The sequence below is a fragment of the Limulus polyphemus genome, unplaced genomic scaffold (genome assembly GCF_000517525.1).
Source record: "Limulus polyphemus unplaced genomic scaffold, Limulus_polyphemus-2.1.2 Scaffold875, whole genome shotgun sequence".
NCBI lineage: Eukaryota > Metazoa > Arthropoda > Merostomata > Xiphosura > Limulidae > Limulus > Limulus polyphemus.
Window position 1 is genome coordinate 167,215 of NW_013666485.1, and position 16,556 is coordinate 183,770.

The following is a 16,556-nucleotide window of genomic DNA, read 5'->3' on the forward strand; positions in this document are numbered from 1 at the left end:
ATGAATTATAATCTACAGTTTGATACAAAACTTGTGTCATAAATTTGTGAAATAGTAGTTCAATAAAATTTTGAATGCGAGTCAACAAACGAGATGACATGGCTTTTCACCCGTGACCTGTCACAAAAGGGTTAATTGAAATTATTGTTTTGATTAATCAAAATAACAATTAAATTGTCATGAAAATAATTAATGAAAATTATGGTTTCTGATTATGACTATTTCTAATTATTTTAACTGTCCATGTAATTGAAATATAGCTGTTATGTTAGTTTGTTTTTAAGCCCAAAGCTGCATAAAGGGCTATCTGTTCTTTGCTTAATTAGTCTTTTAAGTTGTATTTTTCTTTAATTTACTTCAAGTTTGTTAAGCTTTGGTGATTTTAGGTTCTGGAGTTTGATTCCCATTGCCATTAATCTTGCCCAACCTTTCTTTGTGATGACAAAGCTACTAAAGCTATCTGCCACTGTTAATAATTTTCAACCACTGACAAGAGGTAAGGCAACTGTGTGGCAGCACCAACTGACATCTTTTTTTTTTGTACTTGCATGTAGTACGGTTTGAGGAACACTATTAATCACTCAACTCTCTTTCCACCCACCTCCTCACAGAGGTACATGATTTTCCATCACAAATTTAAGTATGACATCTGGATTATGGTGAGAAAGTAGAGCCTGTATACATCCTCCTGGCACATACACTCGTTCCCATGTGGAAGAGTGGAGAACTGGAAAAACCATGGAATTTTGTTGATGTGTGAGCTGTGTGAACTTTGAAATGTCATCAAAAATATAAACCATTGTTCATTTTTGACAGTGATTCATCGTGTACTTGATGTGGAATGGATTTTTGACATTGTAAAGAAATATGCCATATTTGTTATTTATGAAAATTGATGATAGACCACTACTATGTTTGTTGTATTCCAGCCGGTCTGATGAGCCTTGGTGCTAGGCAGGAGGCACTTGTCAGCACTGGATATTACAGATATAGTGTTGTTGACATTAAATATTCTCTTTTACTTTCTTAGAATACATACCTTTTATCTATCTTGTATTTTAAGATAAAGCAATTAGTAACAGTCTTAAAAATAATATTTCAATGTTAATTTCTTGAAAAAGGATTATCAAAAATATAAATTGAGATTAGCCTTATTTTTTGATTTAAAAAACAACAACAAAAATTTAAAAAAGTTTGTAATTGGTAATGCTGATCTGGCAGTATTAAAACAAATCATAAAGAAAGCATCTCTAATGTTATTAATATGCATGTGGAGCTAAAACTTAAATGTTGATACTTACCAGTAAAACAAAGTTTAACAAATATGAAAAAATAAAGCAATTAGAATTACGATCTTAGAAGTGAGTAGCACAGTTCATTCAACAACAAAGTAATTTGTTTATATTTATTTTTGTAATTTGATCTTTGGACTAGTACTTATATTTCATCATTTCAACAAGTAATGCAAAATATCCAAATGAGTTTCATAATTAAATATTAACATATCACATGAAATTTATGAGTTAGGATAATTTATTTTTAGATTATGTACATGTTAACATAAGTGGGTGTAAAATTAATTGTTTGTGAAATATAAAAGTAGTTCTTTAAACTATTAATGACTGTAGATATTATATGCAGATCCACCCCCACCATGTGCTGAGCAGGATAATGGAGAATTACCTGATGAGACAGTAGATGAAGTTGGTGGAACTGATGAGACGCCAGCAGGTAATTCATGCATGAAAGTGCTAAAGTTAAAATTACTTTAGCACAATTTCTGTATTTGAAATTATCTCAGAATCAAATGAACATTAGATGTAATAAAACTGTCAGATCATATTAGGTGTTGAGTATTATTTTGATTGTTTTACTTTAATGCCGTTCTTTGTAGTCCTCACAACATTTGTATTATAAAACAAAATAAGAAAAGTATAAAGTCTGTTGATAATGTTGAAAGAACATATGTCAAGATGTATATAAAAGTTTTGAATGGTACCTTTTATCCAAAAGAGTAATTTCTTTATGGAGAAAGATTAGAATATTTTGTTATTTTATTTGGCATATGATTTTTCACACACACCCCCCCTCCGAACATTTCTGTGGGTTTTGTGGCACTTTCCTACAAACCCCTCGTGTAAAATTCCAGGGAATAGTTATATGTGCTATGAGCCTAAGGTAATGAGATGTACAAAAAAGAAACTTGATTTCCTTTCACACTAGTGGAATAATTTGTGGATACCGAGTGATTGAGATATAGTTTAGTATCTACCTAGCAGCAAACGTTTTCATAAGAGATTGCATGCAGCACGGTTACAAAATGGCTAACATGAGTGACATTAATTTTGAACAATGTGCTGCAAGGTGACATTGTCACAATGTACATAACTTACAATATGCAGTAATCTTAACGATATTGATCTTGAGTCTTGATTATACAAATATTATCAAAATTAAATTTAATTGGATATGATGTATTTTTACTATTAAGATATGTAGAGTTCATTAAAATTACAAAATAAATATTGCATCAAAAATAACTTTTTTTTTGGACAGTTGAAGTTAATTATTAAATAATGTCATGAAAGAAGCAGTAAACAAACAAAAAAGGTTACTAAATGCATCTCCGCACAACTGATTTTGAATAATATTGGGAAAGAGTTCTTTAAAAGGCCACTTCTCTACTGTCTACAAATATTGTTAAAAGTAGTTAGATATAACCAAAATGCAGGAAAAATATGCATTAAATAAAATAAAAGATTAATAGAAATGAAGAATTTGTTGAAATATCAAGAATAAAAGTGAAGAAAATGAAAGAAAAAATTTGGTCGGTTGTTAAAATAGATCTACTGCACTGTCAATTATTCATACTCTAAATATTGCTATTACCCTTTTAATGTCATTCCTACTATGTTTCAGATCCAAATAAAACTGATTTATCATATTATTCTTTAAAAACATTATCACATTAAAAAAATAGTTTATTGTGCCATCACAATTACTAGGACTGCCACTGAGAAGTTTGAATCGATAGTCCTCCATATAAACATACCGCAACTTATATCTTTTTAGTTCACTTAGTATGTTAAAGCTTATGAAATAATGGAGGAAATACACATACTTAATGTATACCATGCTGAGAAGTCTGGTTGTCCTCATTCTTGTCACTGTTGGTTGTAATCTGATATGGTTGGACTGTTGAACACCCATTTTAAATAATATAGTAGCATTAAGTATAAAAACTTGTTGCTTATGTTTGTTGGTTACATTGAGTTCTATAACAAATATATTTAAGTTTGATTTTAGATTATAAAAAATATGTACAAGTTAACTTTAATAGTAGGTTACATTTTTATACTTGATTAGGGACAAATTTTTTGTGGCATCAATATGTTATGTTATTAAAAGTACATTTGGGTTGGTATTAGACTTGGTACTAAATTAAAAACTCCTGGTATTAAACTTCCTGTAGGAATTTTCCATCTCTCTAACCAAGTCAGAACTGGTATTTATTGTAATTTTATTTGTATTTATGTATGTTTTTGTTTACAAATGAATTTTTCTTCTAGGTTTGGTAAATGTTTCTAACAGTCAAAATTTAGCAATCTTGTAAGGTTATCTTTAGTTTAAATATGTGGATGGCAGGTGTCTTTGCATAATTTTATATGCAAGATACTTGAATATTGCAGATTGGGAAGAGGCAGATGTGGAAGAGACTAATCACACTGATCTAGCTGAAGATGATGAAATTTCTGAGCCTCAATCCACACCAAAGCCCAAGAAGAAACCTAAGAATGAAGAGCATGGAATAAGGAAAGAACATGTAAATATTGTGTTTATTGGCCATGTAGGTAAGTAACATGTCACTAATGTGTGTATGTCAATGCTAGAGTCAAAAAGGTCTTAGCTGTGTGAATAATGTATCTTAATTTGAATTTGCCATAAATATACTCAGCTATAAAAGTAAACCTATACTTGTAGTTTTATTGCAGAGACTATATTTATACCAGTCATAACTAGAGCTGGTCAATTGACTCAATTATCCAATATAATTGATTAACTATAAGCATTGATTGGTTAATCGAACTAATGGTTAAATTACTTGTCACAAAAATAATTGACTAATTGAAATTAGTACTTACAACTATTTTTGTTTTTAATTAGTGTCATAGACTCACAAAAATAATCAAATAATTAGTTATAGTGTTTTCTACTATTACCATTTTCAACTATTCCTGCCATCCAAGTAACTAAAATGTTTCCATTATGATTTTTCATTATAAATTTTTTTATTAATTCAGTTTTCTTCAGTTTGGACCAGCATAACCTATTTATTAGTGTTTTTTTCTCTTGACCCAAGAGTCTCGAGTTCTATTTCAGTCACCAGTGGGGGGGGGGGGGGGGTTCTTTAGATATGCCAAAGCTACTAAGACCATCTGCCATTATCCATAATTCTGAACTACTAACCAGGGGAAGGCAACTGGCTAGCAGCACCCACCACTAACTTATGAGATCCTCCTTTTACCAATAAATAGTGGGATTGATCATGAAATAATAATGCTCTTGAACAATTATGTTGAAGACAGATGGCAAACAGTTTAACATCATGGTAGTACAAGTATATGTGCCAACAGTGGATCACTCTGATGAAGAAATTGAAGCATTCTATGAAGGTTTGGACAGAGTTATGAAACAAGTGAAGACACCAGATGTGATCATTGTGATGGGAGAACTCATTGCCAAAGTGGGCAATGCAAGGAGTAGAAATAGTGTGGTAAATTATGGCCTTGAGCAAAAGAATCAAAGAGGGGAAAGGCTTATATAGTTTTGTCAAGAAAACAACGTGCATTTCAAACACATTATTTAGGAAAGAAAAGAGAAGACTATAAACATGGAGGGGCCCTGGGGATATACATCATAACCAAATTGTTTGTATAATAATAAAGAATAGAAAACATACCCTGGTGCAGACATTAATTCAGATCACATCCTCCTAGTAGCCAAAGTCAACATCAAATTAAAGATTCCCAAGAAAAGACAATTCAGTGACCAATGAGATATGGACAAGTTGAAAGAAGGAAACAGCAATTTGGAGTTTCATCTATACAAACAGATACGCCACACTACAGAATGAGCAAGAAGAACAGTTCTCAGTTGAAGGAGAAAGAATAGATCAGCATTTGAACAAGTTAAAAGAAAGCATCAAGTTAAATGCCAAAGAAATATTACCAAAATGGGAGAAAAGAAAAGATGGATGACAGATGCTATACTTGAAGTGATGGACAAGAGTAGGGGAGAGAAAAACATGCCAGAGTATGAACTTGTAGAAAATAAAAACAGCTTGCAGAGAGGCAAAAGAAACATGGTACAATAAATGGTGTGATGAAATAGAAAAGCTAGAAAGAAATTTCAAGATGAAAGAAATGCATGTGAAAGTGAAAGAACTCACAGACAGAAATAAAAGATGGAAAGCAGATGGTGATTGTATCAGAGACAAAGATGGCACCATCTTGTTTGAAAGGAAGGAAATTGCTAATCCTTGGAAGGAGTACATTTCTGAACTGTATGATGATATCAACAGTATGAGCTGGTTAATAACACCAGTCCATATATACTAGAGTCGGAGGTTAGGTGGGCAATCAAGAGTTTAAAGAATGGGAAAACACTAGGAAAGGATGAGATTATTGCTGAAATCTATACTGGCAGCAGACAGCATCAATCAAGTTGAATGATAATGAATCAGAAGAATTTCCTATAAAAAGAGGAGTAAGATGGGTGTATAATATTGCCAGAACTTTTTAACCTGTATACAGAGGACATTTTCAAAGATGTTGACAAGTCACCAATGTAGTGGGACTTAGAAGGATAAAAGCTAGAAGAACATTTAATACATTAAAAGAATGAATGTGTAGATGTGGTCAGAGAACAGGCAATACAGAAACATTGTTGAAGGGCAAGACCAATGGGGAGACCAAGAAAGAATTGGATGAAAGACATATGTGAATGAACACAACTGAACTATGTAGATGTGTCAGAGTGGCATATGTAAGGAAGGAAGACATGGCACACCATGATGCCGAACCTTCTGTAAGAGAATACCAACTCCAGATCCAGATAGCTGAAAAGGCAACAATGTTTGGTGACATGGATATCATAGCTGCTGTCCATAATTTATGAGGCAACCACTGGCTATGCCAGCCTAGGAGTGTTTAATGTGATGTTCAAGCCTATTCAAAAGTTGGCATTGCATGAGTGCTTCCAGTTGCCTTCACTCATTGGCAATTGAAAAACACGATAAGCTTTTATGCAAGAAGTTGATGATAGAAACAGAAGTTTGGGAAGAACATATTAAAATTATTAATACCTTTACATTTTAGAATAAAAATTACTCTTCTGTCCTAAAAGATCAATAAATCAAACAACTTACTGTTTTCCATAACAATCCTATCTTCTCTTCTTAATCTTACTAACTAGTTGGAAAAGTAAAAGAGTAACATTCAATAAAACCTAATCATGTTATATTTAGTATTTTTCTGAATTTATAAACAATGCACTAAGTAATGTTTATTTTCATAATCTTGTGAAATTTTGTATGGAGAAGCCAAAGAAATGATATTAATTGTATCTTCAGCTTATTGCAGGTTTTGTGTTATGTTTAGGATATATTTTCACGTACAACAGTTTAAGAATAAAAAAAGTAACTTAATCCTAAACTTTTGTATCTGAAGATATTTATTATATTAAATAAAGGGTAGTTCAAAAATATCTTTGCAAAACTCAGAAGAAGTTGGAAATAGGAATATCAGTCTCATATGAGAATAATTGATTAGTTGATTGTAATTGATTAATGAACCTGGTGATTAATCAATTAGAAAATTCCAATCATTGCGTAGCTGTAATGTGACTTCAATGGATATGTTCATGCCATGAATGCTACACGTGCAGATTGCAAAAGTTTTAGAGGAGGATTATCATCAAACATGGCGACAATATCAGTACTTCTCAACATTGTTATTAGTCCATTCTATATTTGAAACATGAAGTTCAGAATGTAGAATTATGTGGGGATCTTCGAATGTAACAGTCAGGGTCATAATGCCACAACCCACCCATCAAAAATTATCTAGTATTGGCATAACCCAAGCAATGATATCTATTACTAAGACAGTAACTGGTTGTGATCAAAACACAAAAATATATAATTGATTTAGGTGTAAATATAGCCATTGAACTTGCATTATGACTGACATAAATATAGCCACTGTCTACATTTATTGGTTGTATCTGATAGTAGTTGAATTGTTTATAATGATGTGATCTGAAAATATTGAAATTTTGGTAATATGTTTTCATCTTGCACTCTGCCAAATTTGCATTGTCGTTAACCACCATAATAATTTCTTGAGCAAGTGAATGAATATTTCTGTACCATGGTTCAGGTAGGGGAGATGCAGCACAAGTTATTCAGATAGGTCATTCTCAACACCAGTTAGAAAGAAACATGCCAGAATTATATGCTGGTGATATGAAAAGGATTTTCAATTCTGTAGTTTTACTTTGAAAATAAAATGCCAGTTGAAACATAATAGTTATGGTATTTAACATCTTACAGAAGGATACTTCTAGTTAGACAAGTGGCGAGTTCATATGTGCTGTTTATTTCCATACAACAAAGAACAAATACAGATTATAATGAGACAATCAGAAGTGGACGAAGAACATAAATGAAACAGAAAAAACTTAGCTGTAATTCAGTGTAGTTTTCTACTCATTAATTTGTAACATTAATTGCAATTGGCGAGTGGCAATTATCTAGTGCTGATGTAGAAATAAATGTGTGTTTGTTAGTAATTTTATCAATAAACAGTTTGATTTCAGTAACCAAGGCTTTAACATTAGTTATACTATTCACATATGCAGCAGTGTAGTTATTACTGTTTTAGTAATTTTTGAAGAGGTTTGTTGTTTCATTAATTATGTATGTTCATGCTTGTTTAGAGAGTAGTTGAGTGTGAGCTAATGTTCTGTATTTACTTCATGAAAATAGTACAATATTATTTATGCTTTTCTTTCTCAATATGGTGGTTATAGCAATGTATTTGTTTACAAGTTAATCATCATGTTTTTGTTTGGCTACTGTGATGAAATGAGTTCTCCTTTATCCATGTTTTGTCTGCAGAACTTTCTCATGGTATGATTCCAATATTTAAGAATAAACATAATTAATAGTAGGTTATTATCTAGTTTGTGTAACATGTGCTAAAAATCACTACAGCTAAGTCCTTTTTACTGTTTTTTCCTCTCCTCTTATTGCTACTCATTTAAACATTTTATTCATATTTGTTACTTATTTCTAATTTTTGTAGTTGAGGAGTTTTCATCAAGTCTGAGGAAAATTAAAAGCTAGCTCTAGTAAAAACTGGATGTAAGATATCAGTGTGGTGTATCTAGTTTTGTTTATTAAATCCAATAATCTTTTTCTCACCCTCTTAAATATAGTAATAAAATAACTAATGGTACATTCACTTTTTTGTAACCTGAGGGGTTTTGTTAGTAGTACCTAAAGTAAATTAGTCTGTTAAACTTGTGCAGTGATGTTAAGATTAAAATTATGATATATCACATTCAAATTTCATTTTTTTAAACAATAACTAAAAAAAACCTCTTTGCTGTGATGTTCAAGTAGTTGCATCCATCTTGCACGGTTCTTAATTATTTTATTTTTTCAGATGCTGGCAAATCAACCATTGGTGGACAGCTTTTGTAAGTATGCATTTTTTTAATGAGGTTTTCACCAGGTATTGAATGGGAGAACTGACCTGGTATCATTCATTATGATTTCACACACACATAAACTACAACTTTTATCTAGCCCAATAAGTTTATGATATTGGTTTTGGTGTGTTGTTTTAACTACATAACCCTTTCACTTGAACCTCACTTTTTAAACTCCTTTCTGCACAAGTCAGGAGGTTTTACTAAGTTACATTCAAAATTTAATTAAACAACTTTACTATCAATGTATTCTAATGAAATTAGAATTATCTTGTATGTTATAATTCAGTTTTATATTGTATAAGTTTGAATTCCATTATTTCAAAAGAAACCTGTAAATAAAAATAATTAAACTTCAGTTTTGTTGTCACGTGATACACGAGTGATAACAGATCTTAACATTTTATCTGTATTCCTTCATTAATAGAATCTACTCTTACAGTGCTATTTATAAATTCGTACTTCAACCTCCATATCCAAGGTAGAGATCAGAGAAAAATTTATTTCCTCACTTGACAGTACCCATACTCACCTTTTCATTTGGACATGTTATTTCAAGCAACATATACTTATTTGATTGACATATTTATAAATAATAGAAAGAGCTAATTTTGAACTACAATCTCCGATTTGTTATTTTAAAACTGATGAGAAATATTTGTTACTAAATGCATCAAACAGTTGAAGCATTGTTTGCTTATTTAATCCTCACTAGCACTGAGCATTGTCTCTTGCCTGTTTACATATTAGTAAGATTGACAGTTAAATTGTATTTTGGTTTTACTTTTATATTTTAGTTAATTATGTATTAGTTGTGTTATAAAATTCATACTTCAAAGGTTAAATAATTTTATTAATATATCCCAAACTTCACTCCGGTTCAAGAGGGTTAACTTAGTACGTGAATGCAAAAGTTTTTCGCTAAAGGCTCGCGTATCTCTGCCAAAGATAGTGTAAAATTCCCCAAGGGCATTTGTTGGTGTGCATCAAGAAAAAGTAATAAATTGTAAAGGACAGAAAAGGAAAATAAACGTTAAAAATAAACTAAAGTGAAAAGGTAAAGACCTGAAATTACGAATATAACCAAAAAAAGATATTTTAACATTATACAACAAAGAGTTAAAAAGTATGTACATATTTCTATTTATTAGTTTTAAACATTTCATTGCACTGTAGGTTGATGATAATAACTGCAGTTAGTGATATGACATAAAAAAACGAAAATATAAATGTTTTTCTCAAAAAAGGTTTTGATATTCATTTAGCAGGTTCTAAATTTGAAAACTGTAAGATAAAAAAAAATTGTTATACTAAACAGGAAAATCATCTTCCATTTGAACTACTCAGAATCTGAGTGCAAATAACTACAATAAATAAAGAATTTTTAGTAGAAATATGGAAAAAAAATAGAATTTCACAATTTTATGTTTCTGAAACTACATGCCTTTAGGAAAGTTCTTCTCAAGTTTCAAACTGTGTTGTATTCAAGTTTTATTTTTGGCAGGAAATTTGAAAGTTATGTAACCTACTGATAATGTAAGTAGAATGAAGTGAAAAGGTTAAAACATCACATTTGCCTTCCATTGTAATTGGGCTCATTCATTATACACCCACAAGTGTTCGTAATGCCTAAAATTGAAAGAAATGCATTAATAAGTGTTAAAGATAATGTAAATCTTGATGGCTATGTTAAAGTTACAACTCATTTTTCGCAATCTAAAAGTAAAATTGAAAACTTTAAGTAGTTCTCTTAAAAAATAATGAATCTCGCAAAGTTTGAGCTTCCACATTCCCATACAGTATTTCCCTCTTCTAACAAGATTAGCTATTCTAGTTCATTGCTGCCCCCTATATGTGAACTTTTTCTTTGCACATGCCACAAGCCTTCTGCTCCCCCTATTAGAATCAAGTGATTCCAACGTGTGTCTCATGCAAATCATTGTGTCACCTCTCCACCAATAGGAGCATAGTATACTTGCGTACCTAGCTTTCAGTTTGAGCTATAGTTATTTCTCGAGATGGGTATAATTTTTTAACATACCCAGTTTTCTTGAATGTTACTTTAATTCTGTCTAATTGTAGTCGCCTTTATTTAATACATTCGCTGTTGTCGACTATTGAAGCATGAATTCCGAAGTCAATGTCACCACTTCGGGTGTCTCAATTTCGACAGGTGCTTTATCACAGGCTTCAGGTGTGGGTCACCTGAAGGGAGATTGAACATTACATGAGTCAACCTGTGTCTCTTTGGACATTGCACCACTTCTTCCTGAACCTGTGCAGGCTGATGGGGACTTTGATCACCTGGTTCCACCTCCTGAATTTGCTGTGCCTTCCCATACCTTTCCTCAGGATTTAGTTTGGCCTTCCACGGTTTTTTGGACTTTTTTCACAGGTATGTGATGTTTTATCCCTTGCTCCTATTTTTTATGAATCACATCCTTCCTTACTGCATGAACATTCTTACCAACCCTATTTGATTATTCCCCCATCCCTAATCCATACCACTCCTTGACATGTTCTTCTGATAGCTCCCTAATGGCTGGTTCAATCGTAGTTTCCTCATTTGCACTAACTCCAATTATTCCCTCCTGTACCACTTTCCTTATTCCTCGCCCTCCTTCGTCAACTCCAGTCACCAGTTCTACATTCTGCTAAACACTTCCTCCATCTTCATGTTTGGATTTTGTCTGGTCCTTGGCAAGGAGATCTGGTTTCTCCCATTGTGTAGCTTTCCATTTTGCTCAATCCATACATTCTGCTTCTATGGAAGTTTATCAGCGGAGGTGGAAAGTCTTTCACACATGGTCCCATGCTCGGGAATTTCCGGCTACTCAACCTACTGTGGCTGTTGTCCTCAATTTCAAGTTATAAAGAAGCCTTGTCCCACAGTTTTTGTCTTTCCTGTTACTGTAGGGTCTTTGCTTCACCCATCCTTATCATGTTAATCCATTCCTTCCGAATTCTTCATCCTCCCTGATGACCTACTCTTCCGGACTGGGATATTAATCTGGTCCTATGTTCCACCTTTCCCATAAAGCATATTTCCTTCTCTTTTTGGCCTGTGGTTGTCGATAGTCTTACTTGTTCGCCATCGATGTTACACATACACTTTACTACCATATCTATCTTCTCCTTTATCTGGATTGTTCCTTCCTCCTAAAAACCTCAGCGGCTCAAGAGAGTAACTCCTTTTTTTTTTTTTTTTGGCATATTTCTCTTCCCTTGTCCCGATCTTGATAGACTTCTGTGTTCAGTGTGTGCCCTTCATTGTTATGTTGCCTGCACAGCTTCTTTCTCTGATTCCCATGGCAGTCTTCTTCATTTAGAGATCTATCCCATTCTACCCTCACCAAATGGGTTCATCATTTGATACATTTGGCTTATTCCTCATTGTCCCCTTCCCCCGGAATTTGTTCACAGTAACTTCCCATCAAATCTGACACCTCATCTTTTCCCTCGCTTCTCGTCTTCATCAGCCTTTGAAGGAAATCCTGCAATCCGACATGTGGACCACCCCTAACATGTTCATCTCCCATTACTTACATCATATCATGGTTTCAGCTTTCTTGGGTTTTTGCCTTCTACCTGTGGCCGTTCTTCAAAGTTTGGTGTGACTCTAAGACTGGGTAAGTCTCTCATAATGCTTTATTTTATTTCAGGGGTCCATCCTTCATACAATGCTTACATGGATCCTGCACTGTAAAGCCATGTTGACTTGTGCTTTATCTTCCATGGCTTTGCAATGCTCACTATTGAGATGGGGTGTTTCACAAGATTGCTTGTAGGTGAATAACCTTGTGATTTTTGCTTCACAAATTTGTCCGTTCTGGACCATAACAACCATGGTCTTCATGGGTAAAACAGAAAGGGATATCTGCCCATGCCTGCTATACCTCGATTGAATAGATTGGTATGGTCTTCTTTTCAATATAGGGTTTCGTGATCACCCATTGCACTGTCTCAGGTGATGATGTTCCTCTGGACTCTCTAATGTATTCTCATTCCCATTTTTCTCTAGTGGAGTATGGGAGTCCTTATCACTTACCAGTTCCAAACTGCTGGGGGGATCAACTGTGGAGGCACCCTCCTGAATAGGTTCTATGCAAAGATGGCTGTAACCATTCAGTGCAGAGTAGGGCAGTAGTGTTCTGTGGGTGTAGATGATGTAATATCCTCCAATTTGCAATAATCAATACAAAAGAGTGAGCCATCAGAATGCAGTTCACTCCTTTGATTGGGAACCCTCATCCTACCCTCGCAAGGATGTTGGTACCCTGTGGATAGGTTTTCGATTTAGAGTGAACCAATCAACATAAGTCCTCACACAGGTTTTGGGTTGTCTACCTTCCTCCCTCAATTTCTTCCATCTGTGTTGTGAGTAACAGCGGTGGTACATAGGATTGTTCCAATTTTGTCCTTGGCTATCCCCTGGTTTCTCTTACAGGGATGTTATTGCCATATCCCCGACCTGTTTCACGGTTGAGAGAGCTGTTTGCATGCAATAGACATCCTTTCGATACCAAATGTCAAGTTCTTGGATCAATAGCTCAGAGCTAATCTTTGCGTCATACCCGTGAATCAGAGTGGTTCTCACTTCTCCAGTTCTTGAGTTTGAGGTGAAGATGGTTTGATGTCGGTACCCCACAAGGAGGTTTTGGATGTAGTTGACTTGCGGAGTATGGTCCGCCATGCCCTAGCCACTCTACACCCAGGGTTGCGATCCTTGTTTACCCATTTTTCTCATTGTGGGATTGAGTTACAATATCCTTTTATGGTTAGGATCACTTTCCTACCACATTCTCTCCCACACACTTGTAAGATAGGGCAGAAAATGAGAGGAGCACATGTTCCACACATGAGCAAAGAGTATACCTGGCACAGAAGTGATGTAGTTCCCCTCTTCAGATCTTCCGATCTGACTCTCTCATCTACAGAGGTATCCTTCGGTGCTATCGGGGGGGTATGTCTGTTGTATGTCTGTTCTTCCCTTCCACCTGTCCCTCCTCCTAATCAGTGTGGGATTCTAGCTAATCTTGTGAGAAGAGGGAAGTACCGTATCAGAAGTTAGAATTTTCCTATACCGAAAATGTATTTCCGATAGCTACTTCCCTCCACACACACTTCCGATGCTTCCATTTCCTGCCAAACTTCGAAGTGATGTTCGGTAGAGGCGCATAGAGGGAGTCTCGTGAGTGTACTATGCTCCTATTGGTGAAGAGGTGATTCATGATGATTTGCATGATAGACACATTGGAATCACTTGATTCCAATAGAGGGGAGCAGAAGATTTGCATCATGCATAAAGAAAAAGTTTGCATATAGAGAGCAACAATGAATGAGAATAGCTAATCTTGTGAGAAGAGGGAAGTACCTATTGGAAATACATTTTTTAGTATATGAAAATTATAACTTCCAGTGAATTTTTTTTCTAGTTCTTACAGATCCAATAATGATTAATTACAGATACCTGACAGGCATGGTTGACAAGAGGACTCTTGAAAAATATGAACGAGAAGCTAAAGAGAAAAATCGTGAATCATGGTATTTATCCTGGGCTCTTGATACTAACCAGGTGAGTGATTGTGTTGGTCTGTGTGTGTATATAGCTCAAATGAAACCATTTTGTGGTGTAAAAAGTATTGATACTTGGTGGTTTGCATTGAAAAAGTTCTTCAAGATTAGTGTTCCAAATGATACCTTCTGCACATAAATTTAGCTATCTTCCTTGTGCATCTGCCAGAAATTTGCATGCCATTAGCCTTGAGGCAACTCCCACCTAATTATTTCTGCCACTGAAGGTGGATGGAGGATGTTATTTTTCCTTTGGTATCTAATCAGCTTGGGGTTTGAGCCCTTTACCTTCTATGTCACTTTATGGTTCCGGGGCGGGGGCTTATTCTTGGATCTCAATCTTTCCTTACACCCAATCAATGTTTGGTACCTTTGGGTTTTTTTTCTTCATCTTGTCTCAACCAAATTGGGCCCTTTCTTCTTTGCCTGCAAGCCATGGCATGTCTGGTAACTTAGCCTTACACATCTCTTTCTTTACTTGTGTGAGAGGTTCTTTTGCATTTGGGACCTCTGGCTTCCCTGGAACCTCTTCTTTCTTTTGGGCATGTACCCATCTGTCTCCTACAGTGGACTTTGCAGATACAAGGTTTTCTCCATGAGGTCCATTGTCTTATTTTGTGAGCCTCTCCTTGAGGAATTGTCATGGTCACTGGACCATGCCCGCAATACTTCCTGTGTTCTCTTACCATTTCTTAATCTGGATATTATTACACAGATACTTATTACATGTGCACACAAGCTATGGTCTGAATACGTCTTAATCACATTACACATATTGGCTGTCCAACAATTTGTGTGCAAATACTTGAGTGGTCATGTTCACATTCTGCCTATTCCTGCAAACAAATTTGGCTGCTTTGCCTGTTTCAATTTTCCTATGTGGGTAAAGAGTATATCCTTGATAAAATGAGATGCCGTCTACCACAGGTGTATCTCAATGAAGCCCCTGCCATCAGATGTCACTCCCCACTTTCCTCTTCACCAATTTAATGCAGAATTTTAGCTAAATCTGTCTGTGGAGGTGAGGTGTTGTTTCTAAAGTTAACATTTTCCTTAGCTATAAATGTATTTCCATATGGTACTCACAGCCACACACATTTCCACCCATCCTCCCCACTTCTGGTGTACATTTTCTTCCTTGCTTCATCAAAGAAGGAAGTTTACACAAGTGCAAATGCATAGGGAAATTATTGTGCATGGAGGTGTACAACCTTCCTATTGGTGGAGGGCTTTTGTCATATGATTATATCAGTATCCAGTTGCACAATTCACGTTAAGTCATGTGAAGTTAGGTAAGAGTTGCCTTTCAAGGCTAGTGGCATGCAAATCGTTTTGGCAGATGTGTGAGGAAGATAGCTAAATCTGTATGCAGAATTTGTTTTCTCTTGATGTGAGAAAAACTAAATCATGTGAATGCTATTCTGTTACAGCTTTGATAATACATCATATGAATTTAAACCTCTCTCCATATACATCTTTTTCTGCACATGTCACGATGTTTTATTGAGTTACATTCAAATTTAATTTTTCTTTTCATGGTATACCAATAAATATAACATAAAAATGTAGCTAATAGTCCATATTTTAATAGTATTTTAGTTGTAAGTTCTTACTTTCATAAGGCAATATTTAAAAGAAAAATTAGAATTTTCCCTAGTATGAGAATTGTGACATTTGCTCTCTAGGCATCTCTTTTTAATTTATTTACCACTCCTTCAAGAAGTACTAAATTTAGCATAAATTATTTATAATATTGTCATCATTCATGCAAAGCATAATTTTCATATCCTTCAATCTTATTTGGTTACAAAGCCATGAAAATAGACAACCAAACCCCTCTTGCTATGCCTACCTGTCGCATACTCTGTTCCCGAAATTGCCAATAGTTCAATTTGCATTCCAATACTGTGTTATTTATAACCAATAGAAAGCCAAGGTTTTCATTTGTCAAATGGTGTATTGTATTATGCTGTTTTCTGTAAAGAGAATTGTCAATTTTGCTTTCAATTCAAGTTTGATTCCCACGGGAAACACATTGACGAGCTTAGATGAATTTTTAATTGCTGTTGTTGCAGTTAGAAAGACAGAAAAATTTTAATAGTTATGTAACACTGTCTGCTTTTTGCATGATATTATTCTGTGTTCTTTGATGCATTATTTAATTAAAGAAAATATTTTGTGCAGTACTAAAGAAGTAGGGTTGAGTG

At 34.3% G+C, this 16,556-nt stretch overlaps 1 protein-coding gene across 2 annotated transcripts in view; it reads left to right on the plus strand.

Moving 5' to 3' along the window:
• The window catches only part of LOC106460988 (eukaryotic peptide chain release factor GTP-binding subunit ERF3A-like), a 62,229-nt gene that overhangs the window by 12,666 nt on the left and 33,007 nt on the right, over nucleotides 1–16,556 (plus strand). For both annotated transcript variants that reach the window (XM_013920755.2, XM_013920754.2), the window contains exons 2-5: nucleotides 1,642–1,731; nucleotides 3,690–3,851; nucleotides 8,730–8,763; nucleotides 14,242–14,350. In XM_013920755.2, coding sequence (XP_013776209.1) covers nucleotides 1,642–1,731; nucleotides 3,690–3,851; nucleotides 8,730–8,763; nucleotides 14,242–14,350 — 395 coding nt within the window. The remainder of the gene's footprint in view (nucleotides 1–1,641; nucleotides 1,732–3,689; nucleotides 3,852–8,729; nucleotides 8,764–14,241; nucleotides 14,351–16,556) is intronic.